The sequence below is a fragment of the Phlebotomus papatasi genome, chromosome 2, assembly GCF_024763615.1.
Source record: "Phlebotomus papatasi isolate M1 chromosome 2, Ppap_2.1, whole genome shotgun sequence".
Taxonomy (NCBI): domain Eukaryota; kingdom Metazoa; phylum Arthropoda; class Insecta; order Diptera; family Psychodidae; genus Phlebotomus; species Phlebotomus papatasi.
The window spans coordinates 3308188-3330072 of NC_077223.1; the positions used below are offsets into that span (position 1 = coordinate 3308188).

General features: G+C 34.5%; 1 protein-coding gene across 2 annotated transcripts in view; it reads right to left on the reverse strand.

Annotated features, from left to right (window-relative positions):
* Nucleotides 1–21885, reverse strand: part of LOC129802165 (pleckstrin homology-like domain family B member 1) — a 67976-nt gene that overhangs the window by 29372 nt on the left and 16719 nt on the right. For both annotated transcript variants that reach the window (XM_055847784.1, XM_055847783.1), the window contains exons 2-4: nt 19541–19670; nt 4135–4449; nt 653–1908 (exon numbers count right to left, since the gene is read on the reverse strand). In XM_055847784.1, coding sequence (XP_055703759.1) covers nt 653–1908; nt 4135–4449; nt 19541–19670 — 1701 coding nt within the window. The remainder of the gene's footprint in view (nt 1–652; nt 1909–4134; nt 4450–19540; nt 19671–21885) is intronic.

Here is a 21885-nt window from a genome sequence, read left to right on the forward strand (position 1 = left end):
GTGAAGAATTCAAATTTTTAGTGAAATTTTGGATATTTTTAGAAATCTAACACAAAGTCTGAATAAATTCTAAGCAGTTTTTAAAAAAAATCTGAAATTTCGGGAAACTTTGGGAAGTCAACTTAAATCCTGCAAAGGTTTTTATAAGTTATCGACACTTTTATTGAAATTTTCAGAAATTTTGAGTAATTTTAGTAAAGTTACCCAAACCCTTATAAAATTTTGAAGTTTTCACTGAAATTTTTAAAAAATTTCGGCAATTTTTCAAAAATTGCTCACAATCAATAAATGTTTTATGAAGTTTTCAAATTTCTAGTGAAATTTCCAGAAATTTTGAGTAATTTTAGTTTTCCGAAATTTTTACAAACTTCCTGAAAACAATTTTTATAAACTTTCTAAAATTTTGACGAAATTTTGAAAATCTCCCTGAAATTTTCGAATTTTTAATGAAATTTTGGAAATTTGTCTGAAATTTTGCTAAATTTTGAATAATTTCAGAAAAGTAAATCAGTTCTCCGAAATTTTCAATAAAGTTTTGAAAATCTCCCTGAAATTTTCGAAATTTCAACGAAATTTTGGAAATCTGCTTGAAATTTTATGAAATTTTGAGAAATTTTGAAAAATTGAATATTGATTAAGAAGAATTTCTCACCTGCATCACTCTGTTGGCGTTCCTTTGGGCCTCCAGCCGATGGATCTTAGACTGCAGAGCACTCAATTCATTGCGCATCTCATTGAGAGTGACAAATTCACTGGAGAGCTCAGCGTTTACAAGAGCCTTCTCCATGTCCAGTTCCCTCAGCACTTCATCCTCCTGCCGCTGCAGATCGGCAATCTGGGTCTTGAGCTCCCTTACACGCATCAACACCTCATTCCTCTCACTTTTCACACGGCCAATCAGTTTGTCATCCCACTTCTGATTGCTTGCCGGAAATCTCAGATCCTGACTCTTGTTAGCTTCGGCTTTCTGGCGCTCCTCGAAGGACTGCAGCAGAATCTCGTACTCTGATCTCTTTTCACACTCAACTCCCGGACGACTCTTGGGCGAAACCGTGGTTCGGATCTTGGTTCTTGGACTCTGGGGAACATAGGAGGATTTCTTGTTGACGTCATCTGCACCTGGTGGACTGATTTCTGCGCGCTTTGTGTTGGGATTGAGAACGACATTCTCATAGCCCGAATGGAGCTTCCTGGCGCGGGATTTGTCGTCTGGCGGAAAGAAGATCTGCTGAGCCTTGTCCTGGCCAAAGGGTGACGTCACTTCGCCAAAAGGTGACTTCTTCTCTCGCGGCAGTGATCCATTCGTCTTGATACGATTCTGCACAATTGGCGACGACTGTATCGACTGATTCTGCCTCTCATACTCAGCACACAGCTGCAGAATTTCCTCCAGGCGCTCCTGCTCCGCCTTTGACATCTCCTGCTCCCTCAGTCTCTCCTTCTGCGCCCTCTGGTGCATCTCACTGGACTCATTGTTGATCTGTGCATTTACACCATTCATCGGGAACACCTGCAGCCCAAATGGCTTGGGATATCGATCATAAGTTGCCGAATTGGTCGGAGTCACTTTTAAATTGTTGAAAGTTGTCAGGATATTTGCCCCAGCACCTCCTACTCCTCCTCCTCCTCCTCCGCCGGCATTCTCATAGATACTACTCGATGATGGCGAATTGACCAAATTATTTAAACTATTGTTGAGGCTATTTGTGAGATTTTTCGTAAAATTCTTATACTTCGGCCCCAGAACATCCTTAGCCGGTGTATTTACCGTCACCGAATCGGCCGTGAAGACTTTAGGACAGTGAAAATTTTTGATATTGGCATATTCGATCTTTGTAAGTTTCTCCGCAATATCCTCCTCATGAGATTCAGTTGAATCTTTGAGATTTTTATTCTTTCCAGATGTATCTGGAAAACCAATAAATCACTATGATTTTCGAAATAATGCTAAATAAATCTGACAAAGAGAAAAACAAAAAGTTCAACAAAATTTTTCTGGAGAACAAACGATTTGAGATATTGATTTTTAGTCATCGATGACCCCCTCTTCTCATTTGGTTTATTTCGCAAACTGCTCTTGGTTTTCTTTTCATTTTCTAATGTTTTGGAGGTAGCCAAGATGAATATTTCGCCCTTGGACACCTATGTTCGAAAACATTTCGATATCGAATTTTCGAACATCAAATTTTACCCACTTTGGAGGGCCTATTTCTCAGCCGATTTGCTTAAATTTGTTTTTTTTTTTTTGAAAAGCCTTGCAGTTTCCGATCCAAACGGTAACCTTCAAATGGTAACTTTCGGTCTTCGATAACCTCCTATTCTCATTTGGTTTATTTCGGAAACAGCACATAGTTTTTCACTTTCGAATGTTTTTGATGTAGCCAAGGTGAATATTTCTTCTTTGGACATCTATGTTCGAAAAACATTTCGATATCGAATTTTCGAACATCAAAGTTTAACCACTTTGGAGGGCCTGTTTCTCAACCGATTTGCTTAAATTTGGATCTTTTTGAAAGGCCTTGAAATTTCCGATCCGGCTGCATCGGAATTAATCAATATTGAATCGATTAAGTACCCGTAATTGATGTGTCTTTCTCAAGTATTTTTCAAAAAAAATTCTTTGTCCGAAAGCTTATAACACGCTTAAAGGACAAACGGTACGAGATATTGACTGTTGGCCATCGATGACCCCCTTTTTCACTTGGTTTATTTCGAAAACGGCTCCTAGATTTTTTTCATTTTCAAATATTTCGAAGGTAGTTCAGGTGAATATTTCGTCCTTAGACACTTATATTCGAAAAACATTTCGATATCGAATTTTCAAAGCTCAAAATTTAACCACTTTGGAGAGCCTATTTCCCAGCCGATATGCTTAAATTTGGATTTTTTTTAAAGTCCTTGAAATTTCCAATCTAGCTGCATTGGACATAATCGGTCATGAATCGGTATCATAAAAAAAATATTTTTTATTGTCCGGAAGCTTTTTGTAACACGCCTAGAGGATAAACCGTAAGAGATATCGACTTCTGGTCTTCGATGACCCTCTCTTCTCATTTGGTTTACTTCGAAAACAGCTCATAGATTTTTTTCACTTTCGAATCTTTTAGAGGTAGCCAAGGTGAATATTTCGTCTTATACACCTATGTTCGAAAAACACTTCGATATCGAATTTTCGAAGATCAAAGTTTAACCATTTTGTAGGGTCTATTTGTCAGCCGATTTGCATAAATTTGTTTTTTTTTTTTTTTTTTTTTGAAAGGCTTTGATATTTCCGACCCGGTTCCTTCGAAGTTAATCGGTTAAGAACCAGTAATTGATGTGTCTCTCTCTAAAGTATTTTTTAAAAAACAAATATTTGTCCGAAAGCTTGTTGTAACACGCCTAGAGGATAAACGGTAAGAGATATTGACTTTTAGTCATCGATCACTCCCTCTTCTTTCCTTAATAGACACCTATGACCGAAACTCATTTCGATATCGAATTTCCAAAGGAACAAAGGTTAGAAGGCCTATTTCTCAACCGATTAGCCTAAATTGGGATTGTTTTGAAAGGCTTTGAAATTTTCAAAAAGACATATTGGTTGGAATCAGTGTGATGAAATACTCGTAATTGCATTTTCACAGGGACTTTTCCTGTGTTTGCCAGTGAAAAAGGTCGCTCTAAGATGACAACACAATTTTTTGTTATGCCCAGAGCTTTCGGTTTTCGGTTGTGAAGAAGGTCCAGATCGGGATCGAAAGCTCTGGGCAAAACGAAAAAACTGGTTTCATCTTAGGGTGACCTTTATCACTGGCATACACCGGAAAAGTCCCTTTGAAAGTACATTGCGTCAGTTCATCAACATTGATTACTCGTAATTGATTTAAGTTTGAAAAGAGGTCAAACGATAAGAGATATCGATTTTTGGTTTATTTCCAGAACGGTTTCCAGTTTTTTTTCTTTAATTTTCGAATTTTGCAAATTTTCCCAAAGCATCAGGATAAAATTTAAAAAAAAAAACAACCTGTTTAAAAATTAAACGTTAAAAATCATCAGAAATGGAACTGAACCCCTTTTGTCGAAAAGAATTTTTCAAAATTACAAAGCGTCAGCGAAACTTGGAAATTTGCTTGGAAAAGTCATCAATTAACTTACCATCTTGCGAATGACGAAAGTCAATCTGTGGCATGGAGATTCTCTCGTTGCTGCCGATTGTCGATCTAATCAATTCAGCTTCAGCCGGATTGTTGAATCTCAAGTAATTGGACTTGCCAATCGTCAGCATAGCCCCTTGTGTCAAGTTAACCTCCTCCGACACACGATTGCCATCCACTAGAGTCCGACCCTCGGGTTCCGGCACCAGCAACACATTTCCCTCCTCATTTCGATACAGTGTACAATGCACCGGCAACACGCCCGAGCCATTGAGGATCACTCCGCACGATGGCGATGAGCCAATGGTTAAGTCACCTTTTTGTACGCAAAAAAAGCAAAAGGGGACTAAAATTAATCAAAATAATAAGAAGAACTTATCCTAAATTGGATGATTCGAGCAATTTCAGTGGAATCAGCAAGAGTTTAAACAAGCCAAGTTGGATGCAATAGTGTCGCGTCTGTTTGCATTTCATATTTATAAACTCAGCTATAAATAGAGAACATTTTAATGTTTCAATGGTGGTTTTTCTCTTTCACTCAACGAGATTGGATTTAAAGTTTATTTCCTCCAAGTCTATGATTAATTATTTACCATGTAAAATATTCTTTTTAAACGATGAAAGTGTCTGTATTCTTCAATAGGCATCTCAAATGGAAATGTCAAACAGAACGATTTTTATGATTTTTACTAATTGAGATTTTTCAAGGTCAAAGGTCAAAAAAAATTTTAGGAAGAATATATTTGAACCGATCGAGGCAAATTTGTGTTCATACACCACTGAGAGAAATCCGAAAAAGTTAAAATAACATTCCGGAAATGTTAATTTTACCCTGCAGTATTGATCCGAAATCGGTGTAAATATTATGCTTTCTAGGTGTATTAGGGGTTAAATTAACCCTTTTTTATGATAGTTTTACCCGTTTTACCCTTAAAAAGATGTAAAATTAACATTAAAAAATGTTGATATATTTTTACACCTAAAAAGTGTTAAAGTTACAAGGAAAAAAAGTTAATCGCACCCTCTTTTTTCTCAGTCACTGAAACTCATGGCCTCTCCTTTGAAAAAACTCCATGGAAGACTGCGGAAATTTAGTGTCCAAATTCCATGGAATGAGCGGAATTTGACGCAAAATTTCCAATGGAATTTCCGCGGAAGTTTGCTATGGGGCAAGCAGGCTACTCTGCTATAATTATAACTGCTATAACTGCTCGATTCTGCTGCTAACCATAGAGCACCTCAAAATGAAATCGACCTACAATCCGCACGCTGCTATGCTGGCATTTTGTTTTCAAAATTGAAATAAGACATATTTTTTGTGTTTCTCAAGGTATATGCAATAACCTCGAAAAATTTCATACTGATCGATTCATTAATAAGTCACAAGAAATTTACAAAAAAAAACGTTAATTTCAGGCGATCTGGTAGATGTTACCTCTTTAAACGCAAGATTTTTTTTTTGAAAATTGTACATAGGGCTGTTTATTAAAAGAAAGTGATTAATGAGTTTTTGAAGTATCATTGTTTGATTCATCAATTATTTTAACTTACTCGAATTGAAAAGCTCAATAGAATAACAATCTTAGAATAGATCTGAAAAACTCCGTCTATGTAAAAATAAGCCACGCCCCTTGCATATCTTTTCATTCCTATTACCTTTACTGAGAAATTTTGAATGTTGCTAAAGTTTCCCTTCCGTAATTAATGATTAGAAAGAAATATATAAGAAAGCGATAAGCCACCCTTACCATTGTAATATTGTTAAATAAATTTAAGATCCCAGCTTATTCAAAATAAACCACGCCCCCTATAACATTTCATTTCACTTCATTTGAGGTGTTTCCTTATTTTCTGAAAATTTTTATTACAAAACTCCTAATTGAAGATATATCCCTGCCATCTCAATCAATATAATCGTAGCTGAAATGGCAAGAGTTCAGCCTTTTCAAATTCAGCTCCGCCCCTTGCATAACTTTTCATTTTATTTAACTTTATTGAATGGTTTTCGTTGTTACTGACGTTTCGCTTTCGTAAATACTGATTAAAGAGAAATTTATGAGGAAGTTATAGGGTAAAGTGGTACAAGTTGGACAGGGCTTTTTTTCTTGATAAATTTAGTACTTCATTTTTATGTATATTTTTAATGCTTTAGTTTTATAATTTGGTCCTTTATGCTTAAAAACAAATTTTGTACTGTATTTATCAAGGAAAAAGTTATGTCCAACTTGTACCGACGAACTGTCCAATTTGTAACATTATGTCCAACTTATATCACTTCACCCTAAGCTACCGTTATCCACTGTAATATTGCAAATAAGTTGACAAGGCTATCCTATTCAAAATAAGCCACGCCTCCATAACTTTTCACTTAATTTGAGGTGTAAACTTTTATTTAAAAATAATTCCACGTCATTATAATCTTTATAGTCTTTGGAGGTAAATCAAGGGCCCAGTTTATTCAAAATAAGCCACGCCTCATAAATAAACAGAGTTAAAAATTCTAATGAAGTGACACTAGTAAAGTATTCGTGGAATATTTACCTTTACTCAGCATTTCTAATATTCTTTTAAAATATTTTATTAATTTAATGTTGGTTTTAAATACAATAAAATCGTGTAAAAAGTAGGCGTGGCTTAAAACAACATAATAAAGGAAACCTTTTCTACAATGCATTATAAATACAGAAAGAAATATGATAAACGACCATAAATTTCTACCTATAGAAGCCTAATTAATGCGATGTTATAATTTTTCTTAAATATGGAGGGGCGTGACTTCTTTTTCCGAACCGCTTACGTTAAAAATTTAAAGCTTGACTGCTTGGATGGTTTAACAGCATCAATTTTATAAATATTCAAAACACAATAAATCATAAATCCAACAGGGTAGAGCTTTATAGAGGGCGTGGTAGATAAATTTTTATGGGCGGGGCTTAGTTAAAAAGTCTAATTTACTACTATTAACTCTCGCTAACAAATAATAGAGTCCTGAATCCTTTTATCAAATGATTCCGAAACCTTTTTCTCACAACTGATTTTTTTAATCGACAAATACCAACAAATAATTATTTTACGCGTAAAAAATCCACCATCGAATTAAAGCTTTTTGTTCATTTTCCACATGATATCATTGGCACTCAGCACTTTTTCACATCACACATCTTTCCGACGTCAGAGATTTGTGATGAAAAAGCCGCGCCGGAAAATGATTTTTCAGCTCATTCTCCAACAAACAATGACACAAATATAGCTCCAAAGCTGTAATCAAAATTCACTAGAATTTATCTCTTGATACCTTCAGTGAAGAGAAGAAAAAAAAACGAAAGAAAATGCAATTAAAGCAATATGCAATTGTCTGCATTTTATTTGCTTTTTTCCAACAGATATTATCTCTCTTTCTTCTACTTCTGCAATGCATTGCTCGAATGAAAATAAATATTGATGTTGTTAATCTCAATTGCAATTGAATTTTTATTGTATTGACATATTGAGTGAGAAATTCTCATTTTGATGAACATCGAATGAAACAGTTCAGCGAATTGGATGTTAAATTAATTGAATTAATCTTGAAATCTCAGGTGCTAAAAGTATATACAAGAAAAACACCAATAAAAAACCCACATAGCAAATTTATTTCCGTCATAATCTGGGTTATTTGAGATATTAAATTAAAGGAAAACATAGGCTTCGAGCTTATGGCAAGGTGGGATTTTTAAGGTGAATAAATTAGGTTTGGAAATTTTTTGAACATAATATCTTCCTGAATTAGACAATTTTTGGGAAATCATTCACGTTGTGTATCCATTGGGCTGTTATTAGAGCTAGAGGCCAAACAGTTAAAGATAGCAAGTTAGGACCTTGACAGACTTCAAATTAGCCGAGAGACGGCTTAGCGTAATTATATTCAAAATAATGGTTAAACCACATTTCTATCATTTTCTACTAAGCCGTCTCTCGGATTAAGTCCTAAGTGTGTCAAGGACCGTAGGGTGTTCAATATTATCGGTATTATCGGTTGTTGCCTAAGCGGGAGTTTAATCGTGTTCAGTAATGACCTTAATGGTGCCATTTTCATGAAAAATGAACAGAAGATATCTTGCTCCAGTACATTATTTGGCACTTTACTGTTCTCAAGTGCTTCTGCATTATCGACTTTTCTTTATATTGGTTCCTGTCTTACCTGCTTACAATCGTAACAATTTAACAGTCGTGACAGGAACCAAACAAAGGAAGGACAGTAAATTACTAAAAATATTAATTTTTCACTGGAATAGCAATATAAATTTTGCCTGTTAACGATTTTTCAAGATTAAACGTGAAAGATAATACAGAAATAGTATTTCTTAACCGAAATTAGCGATTAACGATTTCCCAATTTTTCCTTCAGTTCTCCTTTTTTTAAGCTTAAAAAAGCAGTACCAAAGATCTCATTTTGACCGTTTTATTCAGTTTTAGGTGCCATTATACTTTTAATTACTTAAACATACTTTTAATTTGAAGTCCAACGATCCTGTCATGGTATACACTTGTAAAAATAAAAGGATCAAATTGATCCAAATTTGATCCTTTTGTAAAAGAATGGATCAAATTTGAACACTGAATGCACATTTATCATAATATAACATGTTATTTTGATCAAATTTAGATTAATTTGATTCCTTTATTTTTATCAGTATAGGGGAAAGTACTCTCCCTTCGAACGTACATGCCTTCGAATAATGTGAATTTTCTTTTATTTTTCCTAGAGACTTATACACAATTACCACATAATTATCAAGAATTGATGATAAGCTAACTAACATTTAATAAAAATATGTAAACCTCTTAGGAAAAATAAAAGAAAATTCACATTATTCGAAGGCATGAACGTTCGAAGGGAGAGTACTTTCCCCTATATTTCACAAAAATAAAAGGAGCTTTCCCAAGATGTTGAACCTCTTCACAAGATCAAAAATAATAATTTATTTTTTTCAGCAAAAAGTTCTTTAGAAATACAAAATAAAATATCCAAAGATTCTATATTACCTATTTTGATATAATAAACTACTCTCAATTTTCCAGAAAAGCCTGTAGAATTTTCCGGGTCATATATGACCCTATTGTCGGCAAGGGTAAAGGTTTATGACAGTTTTTCGTGCCAACAATGTAGTTGGGGACAGTATTGGGAAAAATCTTTTATTCCTCCCTTCTATTCCCTCCGTTCCTTCCTTCCTTCAGGTCCCACGTTCGGGGCAAGGACTATGTCCCACACTCCCCTGTGTTCTCCGGTGAGAACACTCCCACGGAGGTTGAGATGGGAATTTGGGAGAGGTGGATGTGGCAGAGGTTACTCCGGAAAGCTCAGCATTGGGCTTGGTGTTCTTGGGGGCTCCCGGTGGCTTCAGTGGCTTCAATGCTTGGTGGTGATGATGGTGTTGCTGCTGGGGATTGGGCTGGTGGAGATGGGCGAGGTGATTGATGTTGCCTCCTCGGCGGTCAGTGGTGAAAGAGGCCGATTGGCGCTCTTTTACTCATCAGCTGCTGCTGATTTTTCTACCTCCTCTCCTCGTCGCTAGCGCCCTCGTCGCCTCAGCAGGGCAACACACTCCACAGTTTTAAATTTAAATATGTTGCGCTCGCAACAACAGTTGGGACATTGTTTTTCTTTGTGAAATCCAGGAGGAAAATATCTTGCTCCTGGACATTTCATCTTTTATCTGATGAATTATAACATATTTTGCAATATTTTAGAGTATTCTGCAAGCGTCTCATATTGTGCAAGTGTATTGTGTGTGAATAAATATGCAGATAAGTTTATTTTTGCCAAATACCACTCAAAATATTGTGACAGAGACTGTTCAAGGGTATTACCAGGAAGGTTCCTTGAACACCAGGAGTACAGTGTTCATCAAAACAATCAAGTTTGCCATGGTTTTAGCCAAATTAATAACTTCAAGCAAAAAACTTAGAAAGCCCGTGATACAGATTTTGAAAATGGTGTAGTGATCCAAATCTTATGGATCACTCTGTAAGAATATTGGGCGGAATTTAAGATGATCTGTAATGATCCATATTCTATGGATCACTCTGCGAAGATAATTTATGGGATTTGACGAAGATCAAGACCAAAGACAAATTAAAAATAGTTCGATGGAGAAATTCTCACTTGGAGAATGACAAAAAAATAAAGAGCCATCGCGCAGAGCTAATTTACGATCATAATTTATGAGATGTCCACATTTCGTGGGTGCAGGTGCAGTACAAAAAAATAGAGCCAAAAATAGCACACAACCAATAGTAAAATAAAAAAGGGCATATCGCAAACAACAGTAAGAAAAATAGGGTTCAATGATTGGAGAACAGTGTCTTATATAGCTGAGATTATGGTATAAAAGGGCTGCCGAATTTAGTATAATTGTTCAGTTGCCAGTGACTTCTCTTGAGATCACTGGTTGTAATTCAAGAAGTGAAATAAATACTTTTGGTGCCAACACCCTGTGTTATTCACTATCCGCTGGACCGATCCGACTGGAGGATTTCCTGAGGTGGACGTGTACTTGGAGAAAAATTTTCAATTTTCAAAAAAACCACGGCACTACATTGGTGTTTTCGCCCGGGACGTGATTAAAGTGATTATAATACCTTATCGCTCCCGTGAGGACAACGAACCGATAGACAGGAAGACCAGAGGCTCCCAAGGGCCCATCAGCACGTAGATGCCCACTGAGCCAAAAATTCTTGAACTTCGCAATAGAAATATTGAGTGTGACGTCGTTCAAGAGCAGGAACTTGCAGAGGAAAACCGAAAGAGAAGCACTGAGAAGGAATTACTTCCCAGCCAGATAAGCCTTCCAGCGGAAAATCCCTCTGACCAGAAGGAACCTGAGGAGGAGATACTAAAAACTCCTGAAAAACTCGCCTTCTGGGAATACTCCGAGATTCAGCCCGGACGAAGCTTGTATCGCACCCCCATTCCAAAGAAAGAGCCAGAGCTACATAGTCAGTCTCCAACGTCATCTTTGGAAGAACCAGTGAGCCCTCTTCCTGAAGAAACTACAGAGTCGAAGCAGACAACTGATATTCTTCAAGAAGAGTTCCATACACCAAGCCCCAACATGCAGGAAGACTTCAAGAACGGAGCACCCTTCATGCGGCTGGATCAACGTGTGGCAGCATTTCCAGAGCTCACGCGTAAGTCGATACAATTATTCTTTAAGAACGCGGACATTACCTATTCCCTATACAATATAGAAAAAGATCCAAAAATGGATCAATATTTCACGTCATTATTACTTAGTAAAATGCGTGTAGAAATATATGATGAAATCAATGATAATAGTGTGTTAGACAAATATGACCAACTCAAAGGTTATATATTGAATACTATTTATAGAAGTATAGGGATAGATGAGGCAAGGGAAAACTTATACACATGTAAGAAGAAATCCCAAGAGACATTCAAGCAATTCACGCAACGAATTCAAAAAAGTCTCAATATTGCCATCAATGCATATGCGTCTGAATTTGGGCAACAAAACATCCCGGAGAAAATTAAAACGTCTCTCAATGCTCTTGCAGTTGAAACATTGACAAATGCAATAGCTGACCCAGAGATACGAATTTTAATACGTGCTGAAAAGACGGATAACTTACAACACGCGATTGTTTTGACTGAGAATCGTCTCAGAAGAGCGGGTTATTCAATTAACGAGATTGACAAAAGTAACGAAATTCCGCGGCAGAATATGTCCCCAAATTTCGGAGTCACCCGTTACAATAATAACTACACTCGGAATTCTTACCCACGCATCGCTGAAAGTATGTATCCAAGGTCATTTGTACCAAGAATGACGGGGAACAATATTGAGTCCCAAAATCAACCCAATTACAGAAGCGGGAATATAAACAATCAAGCTTTCGTTCCACAAACTCCGTTCAGAAATATTTCAAACCATCTCTCTAATCAACGAGTACCCCCCTATAGCAATGATCCACCAAGAAGTAGCCAGGTAGACCCAACACCGTTCTATCCAAGCAACCCCAAAAGAAATACAATAGGGGCTTATATGGCTTTCGAACATCTGAGTGAAGAATATTACCCGCCAAAATATTTCGAAGACGATCATTGTCATTCTTCCTTTATTCCTTACAATGAGAAGATGTCTTTAAACACATCCCGGCCGCTTGGGAAAGCGTTGACAGCCCAAGAATAAATGAACGGCCAGAAAAATTTATTAATAACTCCATCTCTTCAGTCAACAATGCAGAAACTGTACCACTCATCGAAGTCTATTGTACAGATTCAAGAAATTATGCACCCCTAACCTTATTAATTGATCTTGGTACTCGATCTTCTCTTATAAAAGCAGATTGTTTAAATAAAAATACTAGATTACTTCCATATATTGGAATTACCGAAGGATCTACTGAAACAATCGGTTCAGCTAACCTTTCAATGTGGTTTAACGATCATTCGCCTGGTTTTAATATAACAGTGAATATTCTACCTTATGGACACAACATTATATATGATGGTATAATTGGGTATGATGTCCTATCTCAATTAAATGCAATTGTAGATATGGACGACAGACAAGTTTTCTTCAGAAATTTAAACACCATTGTTAAGTTTAACGACAATTTTAAAATACCTGAGATATTCTTATCAGATGAAAACTATGAAACAAAATATAAAAATAAAATGAAAACTCATATTCAAAATGAAATGAATATTGATGAAAAGCTCTGTAAAATAGAAAAACAGAATAATATTAAGCAAATAAGAACGTATAATGAAGAATTCAATGTATTTACGAAAATATTTGATAAGAATTTCTTAGAGGAACAAATTGAAGAAAATGAAACAATTGAAGACATAAGAAACTTGTTTGTTGAAAAGGTTAAAAACCACATGAAAGATGCTTTCATAACTGAAAATTTCAAACAGATACCTAAAGCTTCCAATATTCATGCAATTAATAAGGACTTAAACATGTCCTCTTACGATCACCCCAATTCAAATTTTCAAAAAACTCCACATCAATTAAAATCTTCTAATCATGAACAACTCCACAGCCAAAATCAAAAAGAAATACCCAAACCTTACAAAAATGTGAATTTTAAAGATAGTTTCGGGTCTGAAAAATGGAAATTCCGCCGTCGCAAAAGGAAGAATTGATAATTTTCAATGGTGTAGTGAACATTTTAAGAACAAATCAGGAATCGAACAATACCAAAGCACTATTTTTAACACTAACTCTCAACAAATTTCACATTTGAAAACCTCTCCTTGTTACAGAAAACTTAAAAACATTTCACCTTTCCGAGAACTCTATTTAATTCTACCTGAAATAAATCGAACTGAAATTCTGACGAAATATACTTAAAAAAAAATCTCTCCAAAAAAGATTTTAGAAACACTAGCAAAACCATTAAAGCTTTCAAAAATGTCTGGATGTTGCGAAGACTTGCAATCCGTGAGTAAGAATTGATACTTCACAAGTCTTCAATCACTTTATTTCAATAAAGTATATTTAAAAAAAAAGAAGTTTCCTATTTTATAGCTAACTTATATTCGAATTTCAGATTTAAGTAATACCGTTTTAATTTCACACTCGTGAAAAGAGTTCTAAGATCAAATACATTTTCAAATCTAAAGTATGATATTTCTTTCATTAAAAAAAAAATTATTATGGACCAAGTCCTCTGGGTCAAATAAATTCAAGAGTTAGTAAGCCATACTTGTTTTTTATCAAGGGATTCATTGGATTCACTCGTGATGAACTCCGATGACTTGAAACAGAATGGCGACTGACTCAATGACTGAGTAACTATTTTGCGCGTTGATTGTCACTACAACATAAACCCACATTTTAATTCATTTCTTCAGACTATATAATTCAATTCTTACTTAAATCTCAAATGGACTCCGTTTGCTTCCACAAATCTCAAGCTATTTTACGGGTTTACAATCTGTAATTGAGTTAGCAAAATTCATTCTATCGCCATACTGAAATTCTTCAAATCAACCTACGAAGTCAAATAACTCTTTTTCCTGACTAAAAACTTAGCTAGATCTTCTCCCAAGTAACAGTTAAACCTATCCAAAAAATAATAATAATCATCAACATCATCATGTTCAACCGCTTATCCCTATTATGGTCGCGGGTCCATGATATCCAATTTAGCAGCCCACACTAATTGACCCTTCGCCACTTCAGAAAGATGTTTAGGATCAATCCAAAGGCGCTCCAGAGCAAGATTCTGAATTTAATTCAGCAACCTTGTCCTGGGTCTACCTCGAGGTTGACGCCTCCCCACAATAACATTAACAAACTTTCAAATTCATATCGCCAGTTAGCGCTCGCATTTCCAACAATAATAATAAAATATTAAATTAAATTGCAGTAAAAAAAGTTCACCTGTAAAAATGAAGCTTTATTTGAAAATATTTGTCATCTTCTTTCATTTGTTTTAAAAATCGGAAGTACTGTAAGGTACAATGCATTATAAATTCATTTTCATATATTATATGAAGACTTAAGTCATTTAAAAATTAAAGATTTTCAATATAAAGTCCGGATTAGTATCTGAAGCTAAAAAAAAAAACATTTATACAGAAATATTTCTCATATTTGCGAAAATATTCAAAACTATCAAGATCAAGAGCTAAGTTTGCAATAATACAATGGATCAAAAATTCTTAAATTATATAAAAATTTCGGTAAAACATAACACATAAGAATTTTTGCTTCAATTTTAATCTATAACTAATAAATGATATCAGTTACCCGAAAATATTACTATCTTTTACCTTGAAGACAGAACAGTTCAATTAACGTACTGTACTGAAGAAAATCCGTATATACAATTTAAAAAAGTTTACCCACTTCACGCACCCTTTCGTGAAATAATAACTAACCAATGACCATGATAGTGTATCCAACACCTTTGAAAGAAATTACTGGACTCAGATGCAAGATTTAGATTTAGTGTATCGTAAAAGATGATACTTTAATTCAATATTCCTGCAGTCAGAAAACAAAACTTATTGCATATCTAGTAAAGAATTCCTGCATAAAATAGATGCCAAGCAGTTAATGATAACGTCCATCGCTAACATCTGTTCCCTGTAAATTCTGTTAACGTTTTCTACACCATATAACAAATAAATGATTACAAGCCTTTACAAGCCTTCTACATGGACTTTCCTATAAAAAGGATACTAATAACTTTTAGTAAAAAAAAAGCATCTCAAAATATTAAAGAAACAAATTGACGACACAAGAAGTTTACCAAATACTTTTTGAATTTTCAAAAGTATGGAAGCCTCCAAGAAAAAAAAAATAATAAAACTATTGTCGTTTCCATTATCGGAATATTGCTCACATGCTTATCCGAGTCATTTGTGTTCTTAGAAAATGTTTCTGCTAAACAAAAAAAAAAAAAAACAAAACCTACCCCTGAATTCCCTGACTACGAAAAATATTAACTCAAACATAGCATTTAACTTCATATATTCTCCCACACCTTCAATGGGCACTCAATGGGTCAAGTGGTAGAGCACTCACTCTATGATGCTAGTGTTCCGGGTTCGAGTCCCCTAGGTCACCAGGAATTTTCTTGGCATTAAATGTTCGAATTGCATCCAGTAAGCTACACTGCACTTGATTCCATGGGGCATGAGACTGACCCGTATAAAAAAAAAAATAAAACGTGTCTATAAATCTCCTTGTGGTAAGGCCTATATCCTTCATGGAATATTGTGCCAACATTATATATTATTATTATTATTATTCTCCAACACTTGAATGAAATAAAATTCACTAAATCCTCCTTAAACTCTTCGCAGTTATATGCTGCTTAAACTCTTCTCGATCGTAGTTATATCCTGCATGCCCATTTTATCATTGTATCAAGATTATTTTAGTCCAGAATTTAATCGGATTCTAGAAAAAAGGTCTTAAATTTAAGCATCCTTTTGTAACATCCACAAGAATTTGATTATTTCTAAATAATTAGAAAAAAATGTTTTTCCCAGAACATCTATATTTTCCCACTATTACTCAGTGGCACCCAGAATCCCAAAAGATTCGTGAGGGTTAAATAACTGTAAACATACTAATCAGCATCTCTAGGGAACAGTTTTCAAAACAATTTTCGAAAAGAATTACAATAGAAATGTTACTTAGAAAAGTAGTACTACGCAGCTTCATAATATAATGAAAGCTTGTTTGTACGCAAATTCAAAATTCAATAATTTTAAATAAGAATCGCTTAATTATCCGATGTATTCGCTTAATTTTGTTTCTATATAATCTGGATTAATCATGGACGCGCTATAAACTGCCCAAACTCGGACCAAAAAAAGAGAAAAAAAAAAAACAAAATCTCAATATAATTAAAGGAGATAGTTGAAAACATTAGTATACAGGAGTAATATATACATAAATGTAAATATATATATATATAGATATGTGAAAGCATAAATGCTTTTCTTATGGGGGGAGGAGGTCCCCCGGGACATATTTATATATATATATATACAAATTATAAAGGAAAATTTTTATCACAAGAATGTATAATCAAAAATTTTATAATTAAATATTATTTCAAATTATAAACAAATTATCACATATTACTATCAAATATCAGTTATACAAAAACATTATAACGAAGAGTGAAAATTTGTTATGAAATAATTTAAAATTAATGAAAAAGTCTCAAATAAATGTTAAAGTAGCAAAGTGTATTGTTAGCAGATTAAAGGCAAAATTTCAAATTGTAAGATGACTGTAATTGCCAGCGAGGAAGACCCAAACCAATAGTCGAAAGTTTTGGTAGAAATTCAAAGTCTTTCAATTCGAAAAGAAACGAGTTCTCTGCTGCAACTACAAAGCAGTAACTACATAAAATTCCTTAGATACATATTACATAGTATCACATACTTCTAATAAAGTATATGTATCAGGGAAAACCATACTCTTATAATCAGTTATAAAAAGAGACACATTAATTTCAAGACATTATACTTCAAAAATACATAATCATATGCTAACCAAATTTTATATTCAACATTTTCAATATATTATACTAACACCTCTATATAAATAATAAAAAAAAGTAAACCAAATGATTGTAACAGCAGCCATAAATATATGAACTGTAAACACAATTATGTAATCTCAGATATATTTGTAATCTAAAAGACACTTTTCCCTAAAACAAAAAACAAAGAAACACCCGAACCTCCTTCTTCTAAGGGGAAAGGAATGTAGTGATCCAAATCTTATGGATCACTCTGTAAGAATATTGGGCGGAATTTAAGATGATCTGTAATGATCCATATTCTATGGATCACTCTGCGAAGATAATTTATGGGATTTGACGAAGATCAAGACCAAAGACAAATTAAAAATAGTTCGATGGAGAAATTCTCACTTGGAGAATGACAAAAAAATAAAGAGCCATCGCGCAGAGCTAATTTACGATCATAATTTATGAGATGTCCACATTTCGTGGGTGCAGGTGCAGTACAAAAAAATAGAGCCAAAAATAGCACACAACCAATAGTAAAATAAAAAAGGGCATATCGCAAACAACAGTAAGAAAAATAGGGTTCAATGATTGGAGAACAGTGTCTTATATAGCTGAGATTATGGTATAAAAGGGCTGCCGAATTTAGTATAATTGTTCAGTTGCCAGTGACTTCTCTTGAGATCACTGGTTGTAATTCAAGAAGTGAAATAAATACTTTTGGTGCCAACACCCTGTGTTATTCACTATCCGCTGGACCGATCCGACTGGAGGATTTCCTGAGGTGGACGTGTACTTGGAGAAAAATTTTCAATTTTCAAAAAAACCACGGCACTACAATGGTATGTATACTTCCCTTGCGGACAATAGGGTCATATATGACCCGGAGTTTTTCCAAGTTTCCACGCAATGGAATTTTTTTTATCTCAGAACTATTATATTTGATCATAAAGCATTAGGAAAAACTCAATTTTACATCAATTCACCTTCTGAATAAAAATGTGACGCGAAAGAGTTAAGACTTAAGCCGTGAGACAGCTTACCATTTATATCAAAATAATGATCAACTCAGAGAGCATAATATTAGTTGTATAACAAAAACAGCGTTTTCAGCATATTTTAGCTGAGTCGCTCAGCAAAATTATGCTAACTGGTCAGCAGTTCTTGGAGAAAAAGTGCTAACCCAATATTGCGAGTTTCGTTTTAAGGTTAGCAGAAAAAACATATGTTTTCAGCTGAATAAAAATTGGTTAGCAGTTGGTGCTCGCTGGGAGATTAGATTTCTATCAGTTTTTGACTAATCTGTTGCTTGGCTTAAGCCGAGAAACGGTTTAGTTAGTGAAAAACTAATGAGAAATTTAGTCAAATCATTGTTTTCTTTTTGATATAATTCTCAGCTGATCTTTTATCAGCAAAGAGGCTAAGCTTGCAAAACATTCCACCGGTAAAGAAAAAAAACTAGTCATCCTCAGGTATGTTGGAAAATAGCCTTCGGAGAAGTTTCAGCCCAATCAAAGAATTTTAAATTTCATTTAAACCGCAACAGATGAGAACAGTAAAAATGTCCCCTAGTCAAAACTATCTCTTAATCCCTGACATCCGAAAACAATGTAGAATTTTCACTGATAATTCACACACTTCCCCCCTTGTTTTATTTCACGGAAAAACAACAATCTGTGGCATTTCCTTTAAAAGAAATTCCAGAAGAAGGGCTCGAGGAGAAACTCATTAGGCCATTTCAAGTTGGAAAAGTAGAAAAAAAAATAACAAAACTATTTACATACTTAACACACCTCATTCATTTCACTCTAATCTCTCGCATCATGTTAAACAAGAAAGTCTTCCCAAATCCAAAGAAATGGAAAGATTTTTATGACTCTCTTGCACTTGTTTTAGGCTTTTCGGGGAGGGAGATTGACAAAATTTACAAAAAAAAAAAATGTGAAAGAAATTGTGATTTAGGGCCTCAAAATACAAGAATGTACTTTCATTTGACCGTATATAAACATTTATTAAAAAAAAAGAAAATATTATCCCAAGGGCAAAAAATGTATTTAGCACTTTTAAAATCCCTTTTTCTTTAATATAAAATTTTAAAGTGAGGAAAAAAATGAAAAACTGAAAAGAAATCCCATAAAATCGGCTCAATTAATTTGAAAGTGAATCTGATTGTTCTGCGAGAGGAGAGACGAATGAAGTTGGAAGTGAAGCTCAACGGTTTTTAATTGGATTTTGAGTAACAAAATGGAAAATTGCTTTTGCAATCAAACAACATAATCTACCTCTTGTTCGACATTGTTCATGGTCAGCTAATCGTAGCCACGAAGACTTATTCAAATGCATTTTTTTCTCTCTTACAAACTCCCATGCAATGGAAGAGCATTTGTACTTACCAATTGGTAAATGATGAATTGTCACAGCTGTACTTAGGCGTCCGCCACCGAGGCTCACTAAATGGGGCTCTCCGGCAGCAACTCGGAGTCCACTGCCAATCGCCTGTTGATCCGATTTCTTTAGAGACATCTGCAAAAGAGAAATTAATTCATGGATCTATTTTGAATCTTCTTGTTTTTCTGATCTTGAACAGCAGCAAGATCACGGAATTTTTTAAGATACTCTCCAACCCGATTAGCCTAAATGAATCGAATTTAAATATTTATTTAAATGAACACCATAGAGATGCTCCTGATGTGATCATACACCATGATTTTCTAAAAGTCTTGCTGACTAGTGTGATTTTCTTGGGACTTATGTCAGACATAAACAAAAGAAAGAATGAGTCAGAGTGTCTGAATACAAGAGAAAACGATAGGATTAGAAACCTCATATCAGCCTTGTCTTTGGTATCAATTGTTGAATATTTGAGTTGAGAGGTGAATCACCTTAAATCACAAGTTTAATAATAACCCAAAAGGTTAAAGAGGCTACAATAAATCAATCAAACTTTCAATGAACATCCCTGGTATTATAATAAGAAATATTCTATCTGTTATGCAACAGCCTTGCAGATACGACAATTCATGATTCATGCGACGATATGTGGAGAAAATTATCACATATTTTACTTGATCTTATTAGATAACTGGGATAAAAGAAACATCTCACTAATGGACAAAAACTCTCAAAATAGTAGGGTAAGTGTGCCAAATTCCGGCCAGCTTACAATTTCGGCCACCTTTTTTGTTCCTCGAATTTCCATGAACTTTTATATTTTAGATAGTCAAGAGATTATACAATGCAAAAGAATAACAAAAAATGTAGCTTCGACAAACGAGATGACGTGAAAAAGATATTGGAAGAATTCCCGAAGGGCGAGGAACTATGAGAATGAAGGTGGCCGAAATAGAGCACCAAAGCTATGTCTATATTTTTATTCATTTTAAAATGTATTAAGAATGATTTTAAAGTAAATAGAGACGGTAAACTCTTTACAAAGTTCCCAGCAACACTCTTTCAGAAGAAAAAATAAAAAAATCTATTTGTATTTAAAATATTACATTTCAAACTTGAGACTTTGACGCTTGCATGCAACTATGCCGAAATTTGGCACACTTACTCTTATGTTCAAAAACCTTCAATGAACGTAAAACCGTTTATTATCCCATTTAAAAGGAAATTGTGAGCTCCATATTACAAAAAAAAAACAATCAAAGAAGCCCTAGATTGGAAAATTGAGAACAGTTACCAGCGCCACGCGCGATAGAAAACAGCGCCATCATGCGGTGAAATTGACTGTCAATGTCACTAAATTCCCTAATTTTATTTTGTTTCACTTCTACTAAAAAAACATAGTCGTCCGGCTCTATCGACAAAAACTTAATAAAAAGAAAGAAAATGAATGAAGTTGTCCATGTGATTTTTATCAATTCTCCAGCACCACTTGCGGGTGAAAACAGCGCCCTCACGCGAAGAAATTGATTGTCAGATTTTCGGCAAGTTTTTCCGTAAAAATATAAAGTAACAAAATTGGAGAAGAATATAACTATTGTAGATTTGTAGCAAATGGCAGCGAAATAATTTAGCTTAATTTATAAGTGAGCTTTTTTAAATTGACAGGTTAAGTTGTCACAATTTAATAATCTCATATCAATTAAAATAATCTCAAAATTCGGGTGATTGGAAACGAAAGTGGACAGATAAAACGTATCCCCTGGCAATTGGCCTTCAAAGTTGAAGCCACTTTCTCACATTCACATACAAATTTGTATGGAAATTTTTCTGCACTCGTGACCGTTACAAGATATATATCCCAATTGAGGTGTGCCTTGTACACAGGACTCTGTGCCTTGTAAAGAGAAATACATATTCTATATTTCCATCTAAAAAGTTTTTCGTAACTCGAAGTGTAAGCTGAATTTGAAAGCAATTTCTGGGTTGGCTTCAAACAGCTTCATATAAAAAAAAAACTTTAGCCAGGGGCTAGGATAAAACCCATGCGAGAGGGGAGATTTTTTGACTGTCTCATGTATTTGACAGCTGTCACCCGAATATCGGGGAGCTGCATATCTGATAGAGCTCTGTTAAATTCATTACCATGGGTTTCGCATTATCATTTATTTAGTTCACTTGAGGAAAAGAAACTTATTAACCTTAATAAAACTATTTTACATGAAAATTATTTTATTTACCAGTATTGTCGTAACTTCTATTTTTGGTGAAGAGCCCCTCGGATTATGTACAAATAATAATGCATTTTTGTCTACCAAGTGTTAAATCATTTTTTGAAGGCGCCTTAAAA